The following is a 21,117-nucleotide window of genomic DNA, read 5'->3' on the forward strand; positions in this document are numbered from 1 at the left end:
TGACCTCGGCAAACCGAACGGAAATAAATTGGTGCATTTTAATATACGCCAAAGAGAGAAAAACCAATGCTAAGTTTCCGATACTGTTTGTAATATTTTATCACAAAGTTGTTGTAAAATTATATTTGTTGTTGCAAATAACATAAAAATAAAATATTCTATACTTTTAGCATTAAACTTGTGTCAAGTTTATTATCTATTCAGAAAATTTAATCAGGAAAAATACAACTATTTTCCTGAATTTTCCAATCTGAAGCCCCGCAAATAGTACAATGGTAACATAATTCTGAAGTCACCATCCTTGCTTACCGTAATTCCTATCAGCTTAGCAAAGTGAGCGCAGAAATCCATCCGTACGACCATAATACCATCTCCAGACGGACGCTATCCTTGCGCGATATTCTTCGCCAACCGTAATCCTACCATGGCAGGATCGAACTCAATGCTTTAAGCTCGCTAAACTTCCGTTCCTTCAACGCACGTGGAGAGTTATCGTAGCTGGACGTTGAACGATAAATCAAATCGATCCGCAAAGTTTTTGGCCTGTTCGTACTGTGATTGGGTTACTAATAGCAAGGCAGCCCTCGGGTTCATCAATGTTTCAAAGGGCAGCAACGACCAGAAGCAGCTGAGATGTTTTTTTTTTCTCCGCACGGGAAAGGGTGGTGCACTGGAACTTAATAATGGTTATGGTATCAGTAAGAATTTTTAATGCCAACATCAATAACAAAGTAAATTATGATGAAAAGAAGTTGAAAGGCAAACCCATGGAAAAAAGGGAAAACCCCTTTTCACGGAAAATACTTAAATGTACTTAATATTCCATTGAGAAAAAAAAGACGGCAACAGAACGATACCACTACAGTAAAGCAATATGAAATAGCTTCAGACACCGGTCAGGGATAAAGCCAATGGCAAAAAGTTGTTAAAACAGAGATTAAACCAAACACATCCCACTGTCGACTGCCATCGAAATGGATAAAGGAAGTGGATTCATCGTACACGGTGTCATGTTCCGACAAAAAAGGCTTATCGGAGGCTATATAGTATACATAAGCTTTATGTCGACATTCCGTTCTGCAAGGAAGTGTAGCAAAGCAGAAAAGTCTTTTTCACTCGTGAACGATTTGACAGGACAGTCGGAATTCAATGTATAACTTTTTACCTGTAGTTGAATCGTAGTTTTAATGTTGGTACCGTTTCGTAGGAATTCTTAAGCAGAAGATATGTTATAATAATATTTTATTTAAAAAAAAATCTTGTATTTGAGAGCAATTTATATCGTTTGAGAAGTATATTTAAAAAAAGACATCTTAATATTAATAATAATTTTAATAGGGTTTTTCCATTGAATTGAATTTAATAATTTTTATTTTTACTATTTTACTACACCACCTCGCATGATACTTTTTTAAAGATTCAATTTCATGACGGTACAATAAAGAACCAAGCAGCAACTGGTGGGAAACTTCAAGTTTCCATTTTCCACATTTTCTCCATCAACCGACAACAATGTTTTTTCTACCCGCATGGCACTCCTGGCACTACTTTAAAAAACCATACGAACTAAAGCGAACAACAACAAAATGGTGCTACCATTCAACATATCCTGTGTGCACCGTTTTTCCCTTGCTTGAAACAGTTTTTCTCGACTCGCAACCTGATGCTTTCCTTTATGTGTTAAACCTTTCCATCTGAACATGGATGCGCGTACATGTGTGTGTTTGGTAAGGATAAAATACATTTTTCCTGTACCACTACATGCTGCTAATATGATCGCTTTTTTTAAAACAAAATGGTACAAAATAAATATTCCTGTTTCCGCGTTGTGTTTCCTGCTGGTGGGTGCAAATTTTACTTTCTTCATGAAGCTTGACGGAACACAGAATAAAAAAAAACACCAAAAGAACATACACACATTGCCCAAACATGTTGCAGAATGGTAATGAACATTATTATTTTAAAACATTCTCGTACGTGATGTGGCAACGAGCTTGCGTCAATGGAAATATGGCCAATATAATGTTCAAGTTTTTTTTTTGCTTCCTGGAGCGTTGCCTCCAAGAAATGCTACGAACGCATCCGCTTCCACATAATCTCAGTTGCATCGCATGCCAGTAGAATGTTTTAAAGCGGCCACCAATGAAGCAAACGAAAGCTCGCTTGAATCATGCCTTAAGCACTACGTCAAGTGGAGAAGATAAACTTCTTTCCTGCTAGCCTGATATGTTTTACCTCGTGACTATGTCCCAATTGACCTAAATCCTTCGAGGTCGCATTCCGTGAGGGCACTGTTTGCTAGCTTCCTGACAAAAATTCAACTTCTTCTACTTAGTTTAAAGCGTCTCTAAACTGTTCACCGTACGGTGGAAAAGCCGCAGACAACAGCTCCATCACGAAAACTTAAAAAACTTAGAACTAATATCCTTGTAGCATTTTTCAACTTCCTCACCGTTGGCTTAGTTTAAATGCAGCGTGTTTGAATGTGACATCGTTTGCATGGAAAATGTGAAGGTTTTTGTAGTGGAAATGGAAATGGTTTCCAACCCATCGGTTGGCATGCAGTTTCAGTTGTCGGTGAGTAATGTGTGAAATAACTCGAAAGGTCATCGAGCACACACGACATGGTCTAACAGTCTAGTTTTCTTTCTAGACCGCACTGATTAATGCTACTGTTTGCTCACGTTATGAATTTGGCCTTACGTACGCTAAACCAACATTAATTAAGATGCATGAATTATTTATAACTCGTGTCCAAATGTTGCCCATCAGTTTCGGGCTATAAAGATCAGTATGATAAACATTGTAGTGGAAGAATGTATGAATCACATGGATCAACTAGCGCACTTGCGTCGTAGGAATTTTATTAGAATTTTGTGAATATTATTAAAAAAAAAAACATATAAGTTGAAAAGAATTCGAATATTTTATCAATTTCTAACAAAAAGTCTAGTTTTGTGTGTTATTTTAAGTCTTGTGAAATTTATCACGTTTTTGTTTCATGACAAATTATCAATTTATTTTATTAGTTATACAAATAACAGGCATTTTACATAAACACTGGTCTCTTTTTAACCTTAAATGATGTATATAGGATATGTTTTGAAGAGGAAGTTTTATATACATTAAATTATAATTTCTTTTAGATACTGAACTTAATTTTCACTTGCTCTAATCAATCGAAGAGATACATTGTATCGTTGAAGAATTATTTAATTATTCAATAGACTTTAACAAACCTCGATTTTATATGAATTAAATATTTTTTTCTCCAAGCGTGATTGGAGAAGCACGGTTCAGTTGAAATTTTAATCTATTCCGGTCGTTTTCTAAATCCGGTACAAGACTGAGCAAAATATGCTTCAGGCGTATAGCCCGAAGTTAAACATCAAGAAATTAGCCCGAAAGTATGCAATTTGTATAACAAAAGTAATTAATTGAAAAGTGATTTCGCTTTTAGTTGAAAATTTCTATAATTATGTAATTAAACAATTCTATTTAATTTACAGAATGAAATATAAAAATCCAAAAGCAACGACCACGCAGATTTCAATGTCGTGAACTAACTTCAAAGTCTCGTTAAGTTTAAAAAATAAATGCTTCTCATCGTACCGTATCCATATAATTCTTCAATTATAAACCGAAACTCTAATCAACCAAAACTTTCTCAAACTTCATCAAAGTAAAACGCTACTACACCCATCGGTTGGTTTATCTGCGGGTACCCTAGAAAGGGCTCCACAATTGTTGTTTATTTAGCGCGCTCACTTATAATATAAGATCAACAGCAACATCCTCACCATGCCGCTGTTTCCAACGGTACTGGTGTTTGGTTTAATACAACTAAGCTCTCCACCGTACAAGAACCAGCGGGAAGGAAACGATTGGCAAAAAGGAAATACAGCCGCCCGATTAGCACGGAATACACGGAACGGATAGAATGTAACACTTTGAACAACCATTTTGTAGCAACGATAAGCAGCAGCCATTGGTACGGTCCTGATTCCCTCGGTAGTAGCCTTCCGTTACCACTTCCTGGTTCTTGCAGACTTTCAAGCAGATCGCAAATAAGGTGGAAGAGAAACTGATGGTAGAGCAGCGCCCAGCTTCAAAGAACGACCACACGTAGAGGTGTGTGGGCCCAGATATAACAGTGTTCTGTTGTGGGAAATATTACTCCCCGGATGACACGAATGTGCATTACTGACGAAGAAGAAACTTAACGAAGAAATGGGATTTTGTTGGAGTTTTTTTTACGCTTTTGAATTTTTTTTTGGTTTGATGCTTAAATTCCAGGGTGTAGTCCAGCACTTAATCATCACCACCAGTCATGACTTCCATGAATTCTGTTTAGATAGAAGAAATCGGAGTTAGTGATGATGGCGTTGAAGTTTGAAGCGAAAACTTACCATCGAAGTCCACGGTGCCGGAACCGTCAGAATCGATTTCCTCGATCATCATGTCCAGATCCTCGTTGGTCAGGTTGTCGTCCAGCTCCTTAAGGATCTCGCGCAGCACCTGGGTGGTGATGTAACCGTTACCCTCCTTGTCGTACAGACGGAAGGCTTCCTTCAGCTCCTGCTGCATGGCTTCGGCATCCTCCTCAACCATGAACCGGGCGGCCAGGGTAACGAACTCCTCGAACTCCAGCTCACCGGAACCGTCAGCATCGACCTCGTCGATAATTTCCTTCAGCATCTTATCGTCGAGCTGGTGGCCCAACATGCTGAGGATCGTACCGACCATCTGCGTGCCAATGCATCCCTTCTTCTCCTGATCGAATGCGTTGAACGCATTGCGGAGCACTGGAAGTGTGAAGAAGTTATTCCGATTAAACCGTGATCCATCCAGCTGGGTGTAAAGGGGGAAAAAACTTAACGAATTCGTTAAACCGCGTGTGTCTCTCATGCTTCATTCTCATTTCTCCGTTCGTGAGCAGACGAGTTTCATCATCGTACAAACGCCACTACGGTAACGTGTATTTTTAGTGCATCATCAACGGTTTAATTTGCTGCACATATTGTAGCCGTTTCCCATCGCATCCCGTCTATTGCATTTCGAATGCGATGTCAGACTGTTTCGGTGCATGTGTTTGTTTTTGCGTGCGGCTTTCCTGTGCCGATCATTTCACAGTTCGTTTCGGGTACGGTACGTGTGTTTATTAATGAATGAACATCGGCTAGAGATGGATGGTGCACGATCGTAAAACTAGTCGCGTCATCCTCTTGCACGGTAGCAGTCACTGCACAAATGGCAGTACGCCAACAACCGAACATCACCTATGCAGCCCATTACGGCGGCACGTTTAGTGGGAAATAGTGCCGGAATTGTGAAATTTATTTTCTCATCACCACCCAAAACAGACAGCCAGTGACTTCTTGGGCAGCAAGCTGTTTGTGCTACCATTTTACTCTTTTTTTTCCTTTACCAACAGAGAGCTCTGAACAGGAGCCATTAATGCTTTGACGGATGCATAAAAACGGAAGTTAAATTTTCGCATACAAAATGACCATCAAGGGAGGAGTTTGTGGAAAAAACGGGGCAGGTTTTTGTGTGCGGATACGAACATATACGTGAATTAAAATGGCATTTTCTATTACGTGCTTTCGGCAGCGTCCTTTTGTTTATTTTTCGCTGTTGAGTGGGATGCAAACGTAACAACACTCCGGGGACTCATTATGTCGTGTAGGGCGAAGCAACCAAGCGAACTGTGATAAGCGGAATGTTAGTTTTAAACGGTTCCAAGAGAATTTTGTTGAGTGTGTGAGAAGACAGAGATTTATTATAGGAAAAAAATGATATAAGTTTAAAAAAAAAGAAAATTTAAATATTCTTTTTTTGCCCTTACTTTTAATGCTTCTTAGTAATTTTTGAATAATTAAAAAATAGAAACATCAACTAGTAAAACACGGTTTCAATTTAGCTTTTAATTTGCAACCTTTCTCCCAAAACTTGCTGCATTTCAATCACTCCTTGAGTGCACCTCGCTGTGTCATCCGCGGAAGCACGTTTCATTCATTATCATGCAACGTACTGCACGGTGCGACCGCTTAACGACCACGCGCTGAATCGTTGCTGGTGCACATCCATCCAGGTGCACAGCAACGAGGCACAACCATCCCAATTCCCAAAGGCGAAGGCAAGACCTCATAAATCCACCCCGAAAAACGTACAGCTTCATTGACATTTGCAGCAGAAGCGTTGCTTTTCGGGTAGGTTGCTAGTTTGGAACGTAGCACGTATCGGCAAAGTTAAATCACTCAGTGTTGGGTGCATTTGCGATGCAATTTCGAGGTGTGTTTTTTTTAAGCTTATCAGATTATCGCGCGATGCAAGAAACGCACGCTTGTTTTTTGGGGTGCCAAATTGTGTTTCAACACCAATGGTAAAGATGGTGGAATTGGGTTTATTTCTGTTTTTTTTTATATATTTAAGGAGGGTCATAATTCAAGTTCACGGTTATCGCGATTGGATGCCAACACTCTGGCCACCGTCTGTCACGGTGGTGATAAATTTTTCGCAGCCTGTAAGTTTACGGATTTGGAAATGAAATTCCATGCTACTATAAAAATACAAGGCAAGATTTACAGCATGTTTGGTTATGGTATTGGAGTCTGTTGGTTCAAAGATTTAATTTAAAATTATTTTCATTTTGGATTGTTGGACATATTTTTTTGCTCTTTAAAATTGTATCCAAAAACATTTTGCACAAAAAAACAGCAATTAAATTTTGTTTCCCTCATAACTCCTTTCATGCGTGGAATAATTGCTTTTACGACAGGTCTGTGGCCGTCCCATCCGTCATTCAGCTCGTTTCGATTTTTTGGCAAATTTGAACCAAATATATAAAAACAAACTCACCAAACTGAGCCGCTAATTGATTGGCAACGGCGTTTAAATTATTCGTCAGCATTAAACGGCACGGGCGTTTTCGTGCGATGACTTTAAAGAAGAAATACAACAGAAAAAAAAACCAACAACTCAATCAATTCTCACTCATCCTAAAACCCATTAGTGAGCTTTTTTTTAAGAACTTTACTTTGGTTTGCTTTCGATGTTTTTCTTCATTTATGTTATTATGCGACTGCGACCTAGCGTGATTTATTTTCCTAACCATGCTGGTACTGTGCTATTTTAGTAATCAAACCCAGTAGCCTCCGAACCGTTGGCAATAATTATCCAACGACTTAGAACGTGCGCCCCAGACAACTGAAACCGTTTCCTGTCTCCGCTTTTGTATTAAGATCACCGCATAGTCAAAATGCAATATTCTCGCTCGAAATGAAGTTAACCTAATTAGCTGCGTACGCTTCGGTTATAAATAAACGACAAAAAATTGCGTCGCCAAGATCGACGAAACGATCTTCAAAACTCACATTTGGGTGGCTTGAAAGTTTATGACGCAAAACACGACTTGCTCCAGATCGATCGCATTTCGCTGCCAAGCGAGAACGAGATCCTAATCGATGCAGAGCAAATGCCAATGGTCTCTGTATGCCTCCGATGAATCTTGTCGGTTTGTTGGCCTGTCTATTGATTGCTGAAGGTGGACGTTTATAGGCACCTTCATTGGTGATTTTTATACGTTGTGTACGAGTGCGCGTACCTAAATCGCATTGCTCTCAATTATGCGATTTGTGAGCTGGTTCGACTGGTTTTTTTGTGTTGTTGCCTCCCTTGTGTCTATTTTCCCACCAACGACGATATTGACAAGCCGTCCAGGGAACTCTTTAACTCGCTTGAAGTGGATGGTAAAGTTGCAGAAAGTATTAAAATTGTTAGCGGCGTGTTAAGTTTCACGCTTCGAACCAATTTATGTTTCAGCTTTGTTCCTTTCGATTTACGTGCAAATACTTGCTACAGAATATGTAAAGTAGAACAAATGTTTAATGTAACAAGAATTTATAGCCTGAAGGGATACAGTTGCTTTGAATAGTCTGTTTCTCGTTAGCGCCCTTGAGCAACGCGATACCTAGATGCGGACATCTCTTCTCAAAGAATTGCTACATTTTATACATTTTAAGAAAAATAAGTTTCCCACCAGCAGGAAACAGCTTTTAAAACATGTACGCACGATAAACGGATCGTAAAATTCCGAATAATCGATTTTATTGATTTGTGCTAGAATTGTAATTATCGGGTAACATGAGGCCCGGCGAACCGAATGCAAAACCTTGGCAGAACTACACCGGTCAAACGTGTAACGGAGGCTGCCCCCGAAGCTTAACAAGGTCCCGACCTGCTTCTTGTCAACGCCAGTAAGCTCGTAAAACAAACCTATTAAGAAGATTAGAAAATGGTTTACTTTTTTTTACCATCCCCGTAACGACCCATCGTTTGCTTTATCGAGTGACATTTCGTATGCGTTAAATGGATTATTGGTCGATAGGCAGATCGCCGAACCGTGTTGACATTGTGTTCGTAGTGGGTGCTACTGGGAAAGATTAATTAGCTTCTTATTACAACTGATAGCAACTGAGCCCGGTGGATGGTTAGTATCGAGACATCGAGCAATGATCTTCCAACTACCTCCATGGTAGGAGTTTTCGAGCAAATGCCCTCGGAAGGTGAGAGACAGTTTGTCCTTCAAACAAGAGGCAATTAAAATCCCATCCATCAACACCTGACACATGGATTCTTGATGATGAAAAGAAGAAGATGCTGTGTAGTGTTCTAAACCTAATCTCGTTCGTATGATCTCATTCGACAACGAGATCCAACAGCATTAGTCATAACCGTATCTGCTCGAATGACGTCATGTTCGAAATAGGATCAATTCATCATACCTTCCCAACATACCAAGCCGGCTGGTGAAAGTAAAAGCCTTTTGGTGGTCTATCACTCACCAGGGCGCAGAATTGGCATAATAACGTTAACTGGAAGCTGTAGCTATAAGCTCAGTAACTCCCTATCCATTAGACGACGTTACCATTTGGCCAACCTTTAAAATATTCAAGGATCTTACTTTCGTTTGACACAACCGGGGTACCGGTAACACCTTAGAAGACAACCGGTAAACAGAAACGGTAGCCCAGTGCGGGTTGAAGTGGTTTCTTTTTGGAAATGATTACAACCTTCTCTCGCCCCCCGAGGGGACATGCGTGCTTTTAGTGGTGGGTGTGTAGTGAGGTGTGTTGTCTAGTTTTAATTTCACCTTCGTTTCTCACCGCTTTGCAGCTACATAACAACAACCAAGCCCAGCTGTGTCCGTTTAGTGACCGGGTCTTAGTCAAACAGCTGTAGTCCTAGGTCATGTCGGCGCACCACTCTCATCGAACACCAGTTATGTCCGAGGACTTCTTAATGCTTTGTTTTAGCTTCCCAGCGAAATTTACCAGCTCGCTTTCGGTTGGTGAAAGGACCCCAAACCTACACCCTCCCGCGGCAGGATAATTTTACACCTGCTCCACATACAAAAATGTCCCCACCTTGCAACGCTTTACATAACAACAACGTGAAGAAAACGTATCAAAATGGATCAAACAATACGAGGCGAAAGGAAACGGTCGATGATAGCAATTAATGTGCTGCAAACGGCAGCAAAAATCAAACAAACAAAAGAAAACATATCACAAGAGACAACGAAACAAACATAACAACTCAAGAAAGAAAAACGGAAAACACAACTTTGTGGATCGATACAAAACCGACCATTAAAGTGACATTCGCAACAAAGAAGAACAGAAAAAAAACAACAACGAATGACCGAACCGAAAAGTGAGGACATGTTGCGCTCATCGTATTATCGAGCTCGTGAAAGTTGACCGAATCGGAATTTGCCAAACAACTTTCGATTACTGAAGCGTGCGGGGCCTGTGAGGGGCTTATAATTATTGTTCAATCATTAGCGAATCAATTCGCAAAAGTATTGCGCCCTGCCAGTGATGCTGGCGAACAGTAATTTACATTCATTGCTTGATTCAGTGTTATTTTACGGTGTAAAATCGGTGCCGTTTAAAAGGGAGTGGAAGATTTTTCGTAATATGCAAATAATTTCGTGGAAATGGTAATTTTCATTAAACCGTGCTGCAGACGATCACTTTAAGGGCTAATTGTTGTTGGGTAATTTTTCCATTCATCTTTAACAGTGCGGGTAAAGATTCGAAAAACTTGAAAGATTTAATTTTTTCTACTAATTTTCTTTTAAAAGTATTTTCCATCAAAGGGCTAGAGATGGTGAGAGAGGAAGTGAGAGACACGATGTGGTTTTCTAATTTTCCACCCATCCTTCCACCACTTTGCAATACTTACGTTCCAGCTGAGCTTTATCCAGATCATCCTGCAAAAGAAAGAGGAAAAAAAATCATCAAAAAATATTCAAGCGACTTGATTAAGATTTTCCCTAAGGCTAGACATATATTGTCCTCCGATGTTTTCAAAATCAAGCATCCCTTTTTTTATGCCCCAACATTCCGTATTGATCTTGCTTAAAGTCTTGCTGCCCAGTCTGACTCCTCGAGTAAAAACGAAGGCTCGCCGTGGGCTTGTTGTACATGGAAAACTTCTAACTCCCTGGCTTCACTTCTTCTTGCTCCGTGTTGCAAGCAAAACAAAGAAAAAAGGAAAACTTGTACGCCTTTTTGGATATTCAAGACACTCGATAGGTTTATCCAAACACATCCCAGCATTGCAAACCAACCGCGCTGACCGGGCACATCAGTACTGTATGTATTATAAATAGACGAACGTGTTCCGGGGGCCCTTTGATCCGGCATTGCCCACCGCTGTGTACTGCACAGTACACACTCTCGTTCGATGTTCATTTGTATTCCATACGGACCGTTGGCAGTTTTCCGTCATTTTTACTGTTTCTTGCTGCTACTTTTGGCGTTTTTTTTTTCGCACAAGTTGTTCCAAAAAACTGATAGCTACGGTTCGGCTGATATTTTCAGAATTCAGCTCAGAACGGGGTCGGTGAGTGGTGATTGGTTCCATTTTTTTTTGTGCTGACGTTACAAATATGACAGGTCGCTCGTAAAGTCAATGAATTGACGAGATCCAACGCGTACGCGTGGTACCAAATATCCATTAAATCTAGCAAATTGATGCTCCCCAGACGGTGGTGAAATAATGCAGCCGGACAATTCGTTTGTACCGCATAATGTGAAGAAGAAAAAAAGTATCAGCCACTAAATGAGTGATGAAGCACTCTAAATCCATTAGGTCAAATTAAACACCACCGCCTGATGGATGCATCGAACCGAAACCGTGTTTCATATCGAAAAGTGATTTAATTTTTTTTATATTATATATTCCAAAAAAAAGGAGCTAGATCATTTAGATCAAAAATCAGCTGAAATCATCAATCTTTGTTATCAATTTACAAAACAATATTTTCAACTGGTTTTTATTTTTGTTTCTAATTGAAAATGCACGATTAGCACAATTCCAGCATGCTTCCTGTTGTTTTGGAGCACTCTGGTCACAACCTGAATGTCCCAGAACTAGGTCCCATTTTTGCCTGACTCTTAGGAAATGAGCTTCTCGGTCACTGTTTTGTCTCGTTCGTTAAATTGCTTGCTAAACGAACCACTGAGCGTCGAAAAAATGATTGAGCTTCACTAGGTGGAAGGTAGCACTGGCACAATAACAACAACACACTGACGGTTCGCAGCACCATCGTCGTTCCAGGTCCACACCAGGAGAACACCAATATAAGTTGGACGATTTTTGTTTTCTTTGGGCAAAACTTGGGTCTTTTCACCCCGCTGCTTTTACTCCAATCACCCAACAGAAAAAAAAAATCCTTCAACGAGCCTTGCGCTTTAACCTGTGGGTGAACATTACGTACGGCAAGACAACACACACCCGTTCTAGATGCCGAGATTTTCAAGGAGTTTCGAGGAAGGGCATGTGAGGCCGGGGGGTGTGTGTGTGTGTAATTTTGTTTCTGTTCTAATGATTGCAATCATTCATGTGTGCCGCACGAGAATGTTGCAAAAATCTTGGCAAAATTTTGCCCATCGTCCCCGCTTATTGTCAAGTTGTCAACTGTTGCCTTATGCGAGTTGGTTGCGTTTCGCAATGCTTTACTAACCATCGCGGTGCACTGCACTTGCCGTTATTCACTGAGCGTTCTTCACCGTTAGACTGTAAGACCGTTCCGTAACTGCCGACCAACCGTTATGGGATGCAACTGCAAAGGATGCCGTTGACTAACCGGCCACCGGTTGGGAAGGCGTTATTAAAGCAAAAAAAAAGGGTTCTGAACGCCCAACGAATAGGAAAACACCGAAACGACAATGCGATGGGTACAATTCTTGGGTAGAAAAACGGTTTTCGTACAAGGTACTATAATATTTCTAACCCTTTCTATTACGGGACCTTGCCTTTGCTTGGGACGGTGCATCAACGACTGCATTGATCGGGGATCGAGGTGCAGCGTGCCAACGCAAGCCTAGACGCAGTTTTGCTGTATTAATATGTACAACTGCACTATATTTTATAGTTGCTTCCAAGCGTCGTCACTGCCACCAGCGGGGAACCTGGGAACACCCAAGGGAGGTGCTGGGAAGAAAATTCGCCCCACCGGACCATTTTCTTGGAACGATGCCCAACGGGCCAAGAGTCGACATCACCTCACTAACGGCCCAACAGCACGGGATCTCCTCAGATCTCAGATAAACGTACACACACACACAAAGGCCAATGCGAGGTGCGAATTTTCCCTCCACTGTTTACCGATGGTAATTTCGCGAAAACAGTAAAAACTGTTGGAACCGATCCAGACGGCAAATACTTACAATGGTCGACATGTTGATGCAGGTGGTAGTTACGCGTGGTGGTGTAAAAGCAAATGGCAACTAGCGGCAAATGTGCGTGCCCCGGAAGTGGTGCCCGATTCTGCGGATCTCGGTAGAATGAAATGTGACCCCACCGGAGTCGTGGCTGACTGCTAACCGACCCGTATCGTTTGCCGTATAGTTATATTGTTCACCCGGCGGCAGTGTGTGCGAGTGTAGTACATTTTACAGTAAATTCACTGTTTCATCTTTCGATATAAAAAAAACGTTGAACAGTTTATTTTTGTTCTACTATATAGCCACCCTCAACGATAATAATCCCAATTCCAATCGTTTACACGCACGCGGACGTATCGAAGTTTTGCACATGTGTGAGTGGTTTTGAGGGGTTGAGTGAGAATCAAAAATGAAAGAGATCAGATAAGACATACTTTCCGTTCTCCGTTTTACCGAAACGGCAGCAGATTGGCGTGAAGAAATGTGTGAGCGTTTGGAGTATGTGCGTCTCTTACATAGGGAGCACACCCTCGCAAGCAATTAGTAAACGACTGTGGTTTTGGTACGGCTTTCTTTGGGAGCTGCTACAATTTCTTTACACGTCTCACGTTTTCACTATTGCTTATGAAATACTTGAGATACCTAGAAGGAGATACTTTTGGGAGAGAAATGAACGGTGATGTGATCGGGTATATCTAAGATTGTCCGGTCGTGATGTTAGGAGAAGATATTAAAATGATAAGGTTAAGATTCTTTTTATACTAAAATCAAAATAATTCTTTCGCATTTTTTTTTCAAAATTAAATATTAATGTGTCCAGTGGGAACCATGTCCAGTGAAAATGATGACATGTTCAATACGAGAAAAACACTGATCATACACTGAAAAGTATCGAAAACTATGAACGAACTTAGGAGTGAAGAATAAACGTAAAACCATTAAAAGGTATCCAAACATGGATAATAACTACACGCAACTAAAAAAATTAACAAATAGAAAAGAAGGTATTCTTGGCATACCGTTGGAAAGGAAAAGTGTAAATTGCACAAAATGCATTTTAAAAACATTTAAAAATATATTAAGATTCAGGAATAATAACTAACGAAATACTGTAAATAAAGAAATATGCAAGGAGTGCATATGTTGAATTAGAGACAATTAGAAAGAATGCTCCAAAAAGAAAGAAGCAGCATTAGAGCTAAATGAACTTAAAAGTGTAAAATAATATAAAAAATCTAAATATTTTTTGATTAGAATGGAAGAATTAGATGTACCATTTTGTAAAGTCTTGTGAAAAGAAACAAAAGAAAAGAAATAAAGAAACAAAAAGATAACATAAAAGCGATTGATCTGTAGAACAAGTTGTAGAATTATTATAGAACTCTTAGGAGGATTCATTCTAACAAACGCACCAATCGAAAGACGTCCCCATGTATCCGCTAAGCCGTGAATGAGTTTCCATACGATGGGAAATTTCCATTGGCAATCTTCTTAATCTCTTCAAGCTCTTCCCCGGGTGTTTTTCCCCTAACCAATGCGAACGTATTTGTGTTGGTGATCTTCCTCACGGTTACACGGTTACAGCGCGATGGATTCATATAGAACGAGTTTTCCTACCGTTTTCTGTTTTTCTGAAACGCTGTAACGCTCTTCATACTCAAATGTGTATCATTCAAGGGTGGGCCTCAAGGGAAGAAGCTAAATTGGGGATGGTTTAATCGGTTCCTGCTGAGCATGTACGCGTGCTTTTGCTGCTGTCTCGTACCATCCGCCTCAAGATCATTTGTTTGCCATTCTTTTCAATCCGTACTACTGCTCATGCTTGTATGCTGCTGTTTGTCGCTCATCCTACGGGTTCACCGCAATAATAGAGCTGTTTTCCAATTCCTACCACTGGTTCCGCTAGTGGACTGACTGTTCGCCTTCGTATTGTCTATTTTGATGAGCAGGCAACGCGTTTTACATTGTGTTTGTTTTTGTGTAGTGTGAGGGAATTCGACACGATCATAAATTTTTGCCTCTGTTGATCCATTTTTCATGTTGCACAAGATCGTAATGATGGACAGAGTGACTTTAAATAATGTGTTTTTATCAACCCTTCGAAAGATATTAAATTTAATGTTAATGAAAACAATCGTTCCAAGTATCTAATTAATGAAATGAAACGTAATGTAATAGACATAATCATGTTTCCCTTTTTTCCTGACGAAGCATAATAAGAAAGGGAAATTTCAAAACGACATTTAACTATTATTTACTTTGAGCTACATATGATGCAAACTAACTTATAAAAAGTTATCAATTGACTGATTCATTTACACGTAGTTCATTATAAATACACGACAATAAAAAATTTAATTGTGCATAAAAAACCCAATCCAATTCAATGCTTAACCCATTTATAGCTCCCAAACGGTTAATTGTTGATGTTGTTGATGAAATTATGATTCGCACTATTATGCTCAGCCGCTTTTGCATAATGAATTTCATGCGTACGTGCCTGTGCATGACGGTGGAATGTGTGTTCGCTTAATTGGTTTCCCTGCCAACTAGTGATCGGAAGTGTGTCTGTTCGTGTGCGTGGAAACTGCGTACGCCAAATTCCACTTCATATCCGGCCAATTAAAATGCATCACTTGTTGCATTTTTGGGCTTGCACCAGAGGGTGGTGCGTTGATTTGATTTGGGCCTTACGTGTGTGCATTGTTTCTGTGCGGTACCGGGAAATATAAATGATTGAATAAGCATTTATAAAGGTTTTTTTCTTTGCTTTATTTAGAATATTTTCCTTTTTACCATTCCATTTCTAATTTCATAAAATTTGTATTGTTCCATTTATTACACCGATTATTTGCCCCAAAAAACATTCTTCTTTTTTTATAAATATTTTATTTTTTGCTCAATAAATGCTTTTTCAATTACAATCGTCATTCATAAACATTCTTGAGCTAACGAGCGTAATTTATTTTTTGCTGAACAAATGAAAAAAAAAATCACACACACACATACAATTGTCCCACCAGCAAAGCATCAGTCAACAGCTATGTTATAGACACGATTTTTCAAGAACGAATTCTTTCTCATTTTTTGTTTGTAAACGATTCGTTCCGGCCAATCCTTGACTAACGCCAACGCGTCTATCTGTCATCGTTTGCTGCACAAAAGCGTAGAAAAAAACGCTTCTTCCTCTCGTCTGACAAAACGCGAACAGACATACATTCTATCCGGTAAACTGCCCGACCTGTAGACCGGCCGCGCTGGGTCTATAAATATGCGAAACCGAGGAGCATTCCCATCACCGTCGAACTCAACCGAAACCTTTTGTTTGACCCGCCGGGTTTTGTATAGATGCGGTAGAAAGCATTATAACCGGTTAAAAACGTGATGCCAAACCGAAAACTGGCCCTGGGTGAGTGGGCCACCGTTTTCCCAAGGACCCAAGGTAAGCGGGAAAACATTCTTCTCAGTTGAAGTCTGTTGCTACGCCTGTTGTAAGCTGTATGTTAGCCGATGATGGTGATGATCTTTTAACAAGAGTGGGGGTTTCTCTTGAAACTACTATAAACGTGTGGTTGGTCTGCTAAACGAAGACGCACACTCTCACACACGGGAAGGGAACATTCGATTGGACATGCCTGAAATCAACCTCCAAGATCTAGTAGATGAGTGGAGGCAAGCAATACGCGTCATCCATTCGCATCCTTCACTTTCCCCTTAACCAATCCTCCGTTTAACTTAACTAATGCAGTTTTGGTAAAGTTTTTGGCAATCTGCCTGCGGGAAACATTGCATCGTAACTATTTTACCGACCCCTATCGACCCAGACTAGCTGTCTGTCGTAGTCTAATCATTTATTCATGGTGCGACATACAGTACATAAAGTCACACAAACACATGTGCAGACAATTCTTTGAGAAAGGTGGTAGCAGGTATGATGGTTCACCCTCAGTGGATCACTCCTCCATACGACGCCCGGTGTCGATTGCTGCGGAGTGACTGATGTAGCGTACCAGTAGAGGTGCGTCCCATATAGCTCGTCCCAGCCGGCTCGTCGTAGATACCCTGCTGCTGTTGTTGCTGCGAAGGAAAGTTTATTTTGATTTCGGACTTTTGCTTCTTCAAACGTTTGCTCGGATGGGGCGGAAGGGGTGGCGGTGGTGGCTCGTTCGGATAGAATTCCAAGGATGGTCGCGACCGGTTCTCCATTTTCCAGGATATGTACTGAAACTGGTTCGTTGGTACCACGGCAGATACGTAGCTGCGACCACTCTCGATGCTGGTATCCGACACGCTTCGCTTGATGTTTGGTCTACGTGGAGCGGTTTTGCAGGATGGCAGCCAGGGAATGTATAGGATACGGAAGAAATCGTAAGAATAGCATAGCGAACGTCAGTTGGAGGGAGTATCATGGAAGTCTAAAATTAAATTGTGCCTAATTGGACAATACCCAGAAGCTTCATTTGCGAATTGTTTCCGTGTGCTTTCCCTGTCTGGAAAACTTAACTCGTTAAAGAGGTCAAGCGAAAAGTTCCACTGGGTAAGATATTCCGAATTCCGTTGGGGGGATATTCGGGTTTTCTTGGAATGGACGGACAGTTTCTGCAGCTGCAAATTTTCCAAACCCCAAAAAGTACCCATTTTATAAATATACCCGTACGTACCTTTCTGGTGTGAGTGGCTTTTTCGGGGGCATCGGGGACATGTACGTGTTCTTCACGGTATTGTTCTCCACCGGCAGTACCGACGTTTTGGAATCTGCAACGAAAGAAAACCCTTCAAGAGTAGCAGTAATTCCTGAAACATTACAATACCCTTTTACAGAACCTTGGCCCTTTTGGCACTATCCGCCGCATACTCACGGTTCGATTGATACAGGGACATACTTTTGAAGAAACAGTACGTCACCAGCACACCCGTTAGCAGAGCTACCAAAATTGACGAGATAATGATGCTTATCATCATGATCTTCTGATCCTCTACCAGCCATGCACGCTGACCGTACAGTGGGAGTAAGCGATAAGGCAAACAGTTAAACGGTGATACCATCACCTCGTGTAAGCTGAACGCACAGAAAATGTAGTTCTTGTCCGGTACCAGGTTGACGATGCGAAGCTTCTGACTGCTGAGCGTTTGACAGTGGGCACTGCTTTCAACATTGCTGGAAAACACGGACGCTAGCGTGGAGGTATCGTGAAACCAAAGTACCGCACCGTACGTTGTTTTATCGAACAGCAGTTCCACGACACCTTCCTGTGCTTCAGAGACGGTGAACAGCTTCGTACGCGAGGCTACGGTTAGACCAATCGTGCCAGCATCGGGGGATCTCACCGTGCGATGCTTTGCCTTTTCGACGACGATGTCCGCAGATATTGGATTGGCAGTGCTCTCACACTGGAGTTGTACGGAATTCGGATGAACTGTTGGTATGTTTACGGTAGTTGATGAGCCGCTGGTAGTGTCGGATAGGGTGGTGGTCGATGTAGTTTGATCAGCAGTAGACTCGGTGCTGCTCCAAGTGCTTTCCGATGTAGTACTTTCGGTGGTGGTACTCATCGTTGTTGACTCTGTTGTAGTATCCGTGGAAGTTGGAGTAGTTGTTGGATCAGTTATCGTAGTCGTAGTATCAGTAGTATAGCCAGTGGAAGTTGTCTCCGGAGTGGTAAAGTCTGTGGTAGTAAATTCTGTTGTAGTTTCGACACTAGTGTCGGTCGTGGAGTCCGTAGTTGTAAACGATACAGATGAAGTTTCCCACGTATAGTAAGTTGTGTCTGTTGTCGTCGTTGTCGAGTCATCTTCGGAAGTTTCTTCTTCCGTTGTAGTGTCAGAGTACGATGAAGTTACATCATCTGTACCATTTGTTCCTATTTCCGTTGTATCCTCCAGCGAGGTGGACTGTGTAGTTGTTGTTATCGTGCTGGTATCGGTTGTTTCCATCGTTGTGTGTGATGGTTCTGCTGGATCCGATGTGCTCGAAGGCTCCAAGGTTGTCGTTAATTCGCCAGATGGCACAATAGATGCAGTTGGCGTTGGACAAAGAGCCACATTTCGAACCAGCATACCCTTCAGTTCTACCGGACTATCACAAACCGGTTGATCCAGCACTAGATTAGTGGTTAGCAGCAATTCCTGCAGGTACTGTTGCGAACAGTCACAAACCCAGGGATTATCTTTCAGATATATCTTTGCCTCGGAACCGACCAAACAATCAAACGTTCCCGGATCGATAACGGTAAGCTTATTGCCAATCAGATGGATCTGCTTTACTGTGCTACAGATGTCGTGAAATACTCCTACCTCGAGCCACGTAATGTGTGAACTGCGCAGGTACAGGCTCGTCAACGAAGGCAGATTAGCGAAAGTACCCTGCTGGAGCGTATCATCGAAAAAGTTATACTCCAATGAAAGTATTTCCAGACGTGGGAGCGTTGCAGATCCGGTCAGATTTTTGGGGCCGATCGAATCCAGGCTGCTTTCGATGATGAGGCGCGTCAGCGAGTACTTCATTGGGCTCAGTACGTACGGATCGATTCGGCGCAGTGGTAGATTGAGCAGGTTTAGTTCCTTCAAGCTTTGAAGACCTAGAAAAATCCCGGTCGGAAGATGATCCAGCTTGAGCGATTGTAGTGTGAGCACCGTCATGCCAAACATTGGACCGACATCGAACGATTCCGGCTCTATAATGGCAATGTTGGAGTTAATCAACAGCAATGAAACAACCTCAAGATCTACATCCAGCTGTAGCCAGTTTCTTCTCAAGACATCATCGGAGGTCGTCAGTGCTAGCACATTCAGACCAAAGGAAGAACACGAGTTCGACTGTTGTGTGGAATAATTGTATCAATTTACTTTCCATTAATTGTGCTATAGGAAAACAAATACAGAACTCACCTTTGCCAGTTCCTGCACTTCCAACGATATATTTATCACGTTTACATCGGAACACTCAATAAAACATTGAGATATAATTTTACACTTTGCAGCATCTTCAATGGCATTCACTACCAAAAGTGGATACACTTTTCCAGGCCTTGGCGTTGTGGTTGTTGTGGTATCTCTGTGAGTAGATACGTTAGTTTGTAAAGCTTCTTCTATTTTGCAAAAATTGTATCTCCTCCAAAACCAATTTCTCTAGCTTACACATACTTTTCATCCGCCTTGGTAAAAATGTCAGCCAGCACGAGACACATCAGAATGGAAAAGCAGATCACACAAAACAACACCGCTAGACAACCATTTCGGTTCCGGTTCCAATCGAGCGTTGGTGGGCAGCTGCTAAAATGCACAAAACAGCATCAACCAAACGATCTATTCATTGAAATTGAGATAAAATTAAACTTCATTTTGGCAAACCTTTTGCTCGCCCGACTGTATGATCGATTGGAGTTGGTAATTTTCACTCTACCCTTCATTCTGTACTAAATGCACTTAATTATGTTGAAAGATTTTCAGCACTGTCACTGTACCGTTTTTCCGGCGAACTTTACCATACCCGAAGTATCGGTTCCGGGTGCCAAATTATCACTGACACTGGCTGTGGCACACTCGTCGACACTCATTAGTGCTCCGTTATCGGTGTCACACCATTTGGTTCGATCTACAGCAGGCATTGAACAGACGTACGGTGGAGATGGTGGAGAAAAACGTGGAAGGATATAATCATCTAATCAAATTGAGGAGCATGCATTGCAATCAGGTAAGCAAATAGCTTTTCACCGACGATAGGCGTTAACGTGGTTGGGTGGTTGGAAAACGGGACCGTTTCCATTTTCCACTTTGGCTTGTGTTGTGACGCGTTCGATAGTGATATTTGAAGGTGGGAAACTAAACGTTGACGATTGTTTTGCAACGCATTTCACACACAATTGCGCTTGATATCGACACCGATATGATGATTTCCCTAGTGCAAACAGGACTTATCGTCGAACGCGAAGGGCAGGGCGGGTTTACTTTTGTGCAACGGTGTAGATAAGCGATTGGTCGGCTAGCTGCAAATGGAATGGTTTTGGATGGAATTTGTTTAATTAGATATATCAACATGGTATGAACGGCGTTCGTGGAATGTAGAGAGTGAGCAATGGTTGTCATTTTCGATTGCAACTCATTCAGTTGCATGCACAGTTTATCACACTGCGCGATCTGTGTCGACAAACCCTGTAACGAATGAAATTTAAATTGTTACCCCCATATTGCATAACGACAGGCGTTTAAATATTTTCAAACGATAAAATTTAATCGACATTTATTTTTATGATTTACGGAAAGTTTACTTAAATACTTTTATTATTTCGAGCTGTTCAGTATTTTTACTGCTTTATTAAAAAATATATATTTCTTAAGTTGTAGTCATATTTTAAGTTTTTACAGAATTATGAAAGCC

At 41.2% G+C, this 21,117-nt stretch overlaps 2 protein-coding genes across 4 annotated transcripts; both read right to left on the reverse strand.

The window, feature by feature from the left end:
- Nucleotides 1–3,706: 3,706 nt before the first annotated feature.
- On the reverse strand, nucleotides 3,707–12,863 carry LOC125767923 (troponin C, isoallergen Bla g 6.0101-like). Of its 3 annotated transcripts, none has more exons than XM_049434897.1 (4): nucleotides 12,744–12,863; nucleotides 10,252–10,279; nucleotides 4,410–4,805; nucleotides 3,707–4,346 (listed from the first exon to the last, which is right to left on the reverse strand). In XM_049434897.1, exons 1-4 carry the CDS (start codon nucleotides 12,753–12,755, stop codon nucleotides 4,312–4,314), a joined length of 471 nt encoding a protein of 156 aa, XP_049290854.1. In that variant the 5' UTR covers nucleotides 12,756–12,863; the 3' UTR covers nucleotides 3,707–4,311. The 3 variants fall into 3 exon arrangements, with proteins under 3 accessions (XP_049290854.1, XP_049290855.1, XP_049290853.1); XM_049434898.1 differs by lacking the exon at nucleotides 12,744–12,863 and adding an exon at nucleotides 12,038–12,198; XM_049434896.1 differs by lacking the exon at nucleotides 12,744–12,863 and adding an exon at nucleotides 11,531–11,635.
- A 2,257-nt stretch (nucleotides 12,864–15,120) lies between these two features.
- LOC125767874 (uncharacterized) lies at nucleotides 15,121–20,409 on the reverse strand. Its single transcript, XM_049434827.1, has 6 exons — nucleotides 20,091–20,409; nucleotides 19,884–20,012; nucleotides 19,629–19,794; nucleotides 17,600–19,556; nucleotides 17,402–17,495; nucleotides 15,121–17,049 (listed from the first exon to the last, which is right to left on the reverse strand). Exons 1-6 carry the CDS (start codon nucleotides 20,147–20,149, stop codon nucleotides 16,686–16,688), a joined length of 2,769 nt encoding a protein of 922 aa, XP_049290784.1. The 5' UTR covers nucleotides 20,150–20,409; the 3' UTR covers nucleotides 15,121–16,685.
- Between the last annotated feature and the right edge of the window lie 708 nt (nucleotides 20,410–21,117).

The sequence above is a fragment of the Anopheles funestus genome, chromosome 3RL (genome assembly GCF_943734845.2).
Source record: "Anopheles funestus chromosome 3RL, idAnoFuneDA-416_04, whole genome shotgun sequence".
Classification (NCBI taxonomy): Eukaryota; Metazoa; Arthropoda; class Insecta; order Diptera; family Culicidae; genus Anopheles; species Anopheles funestus.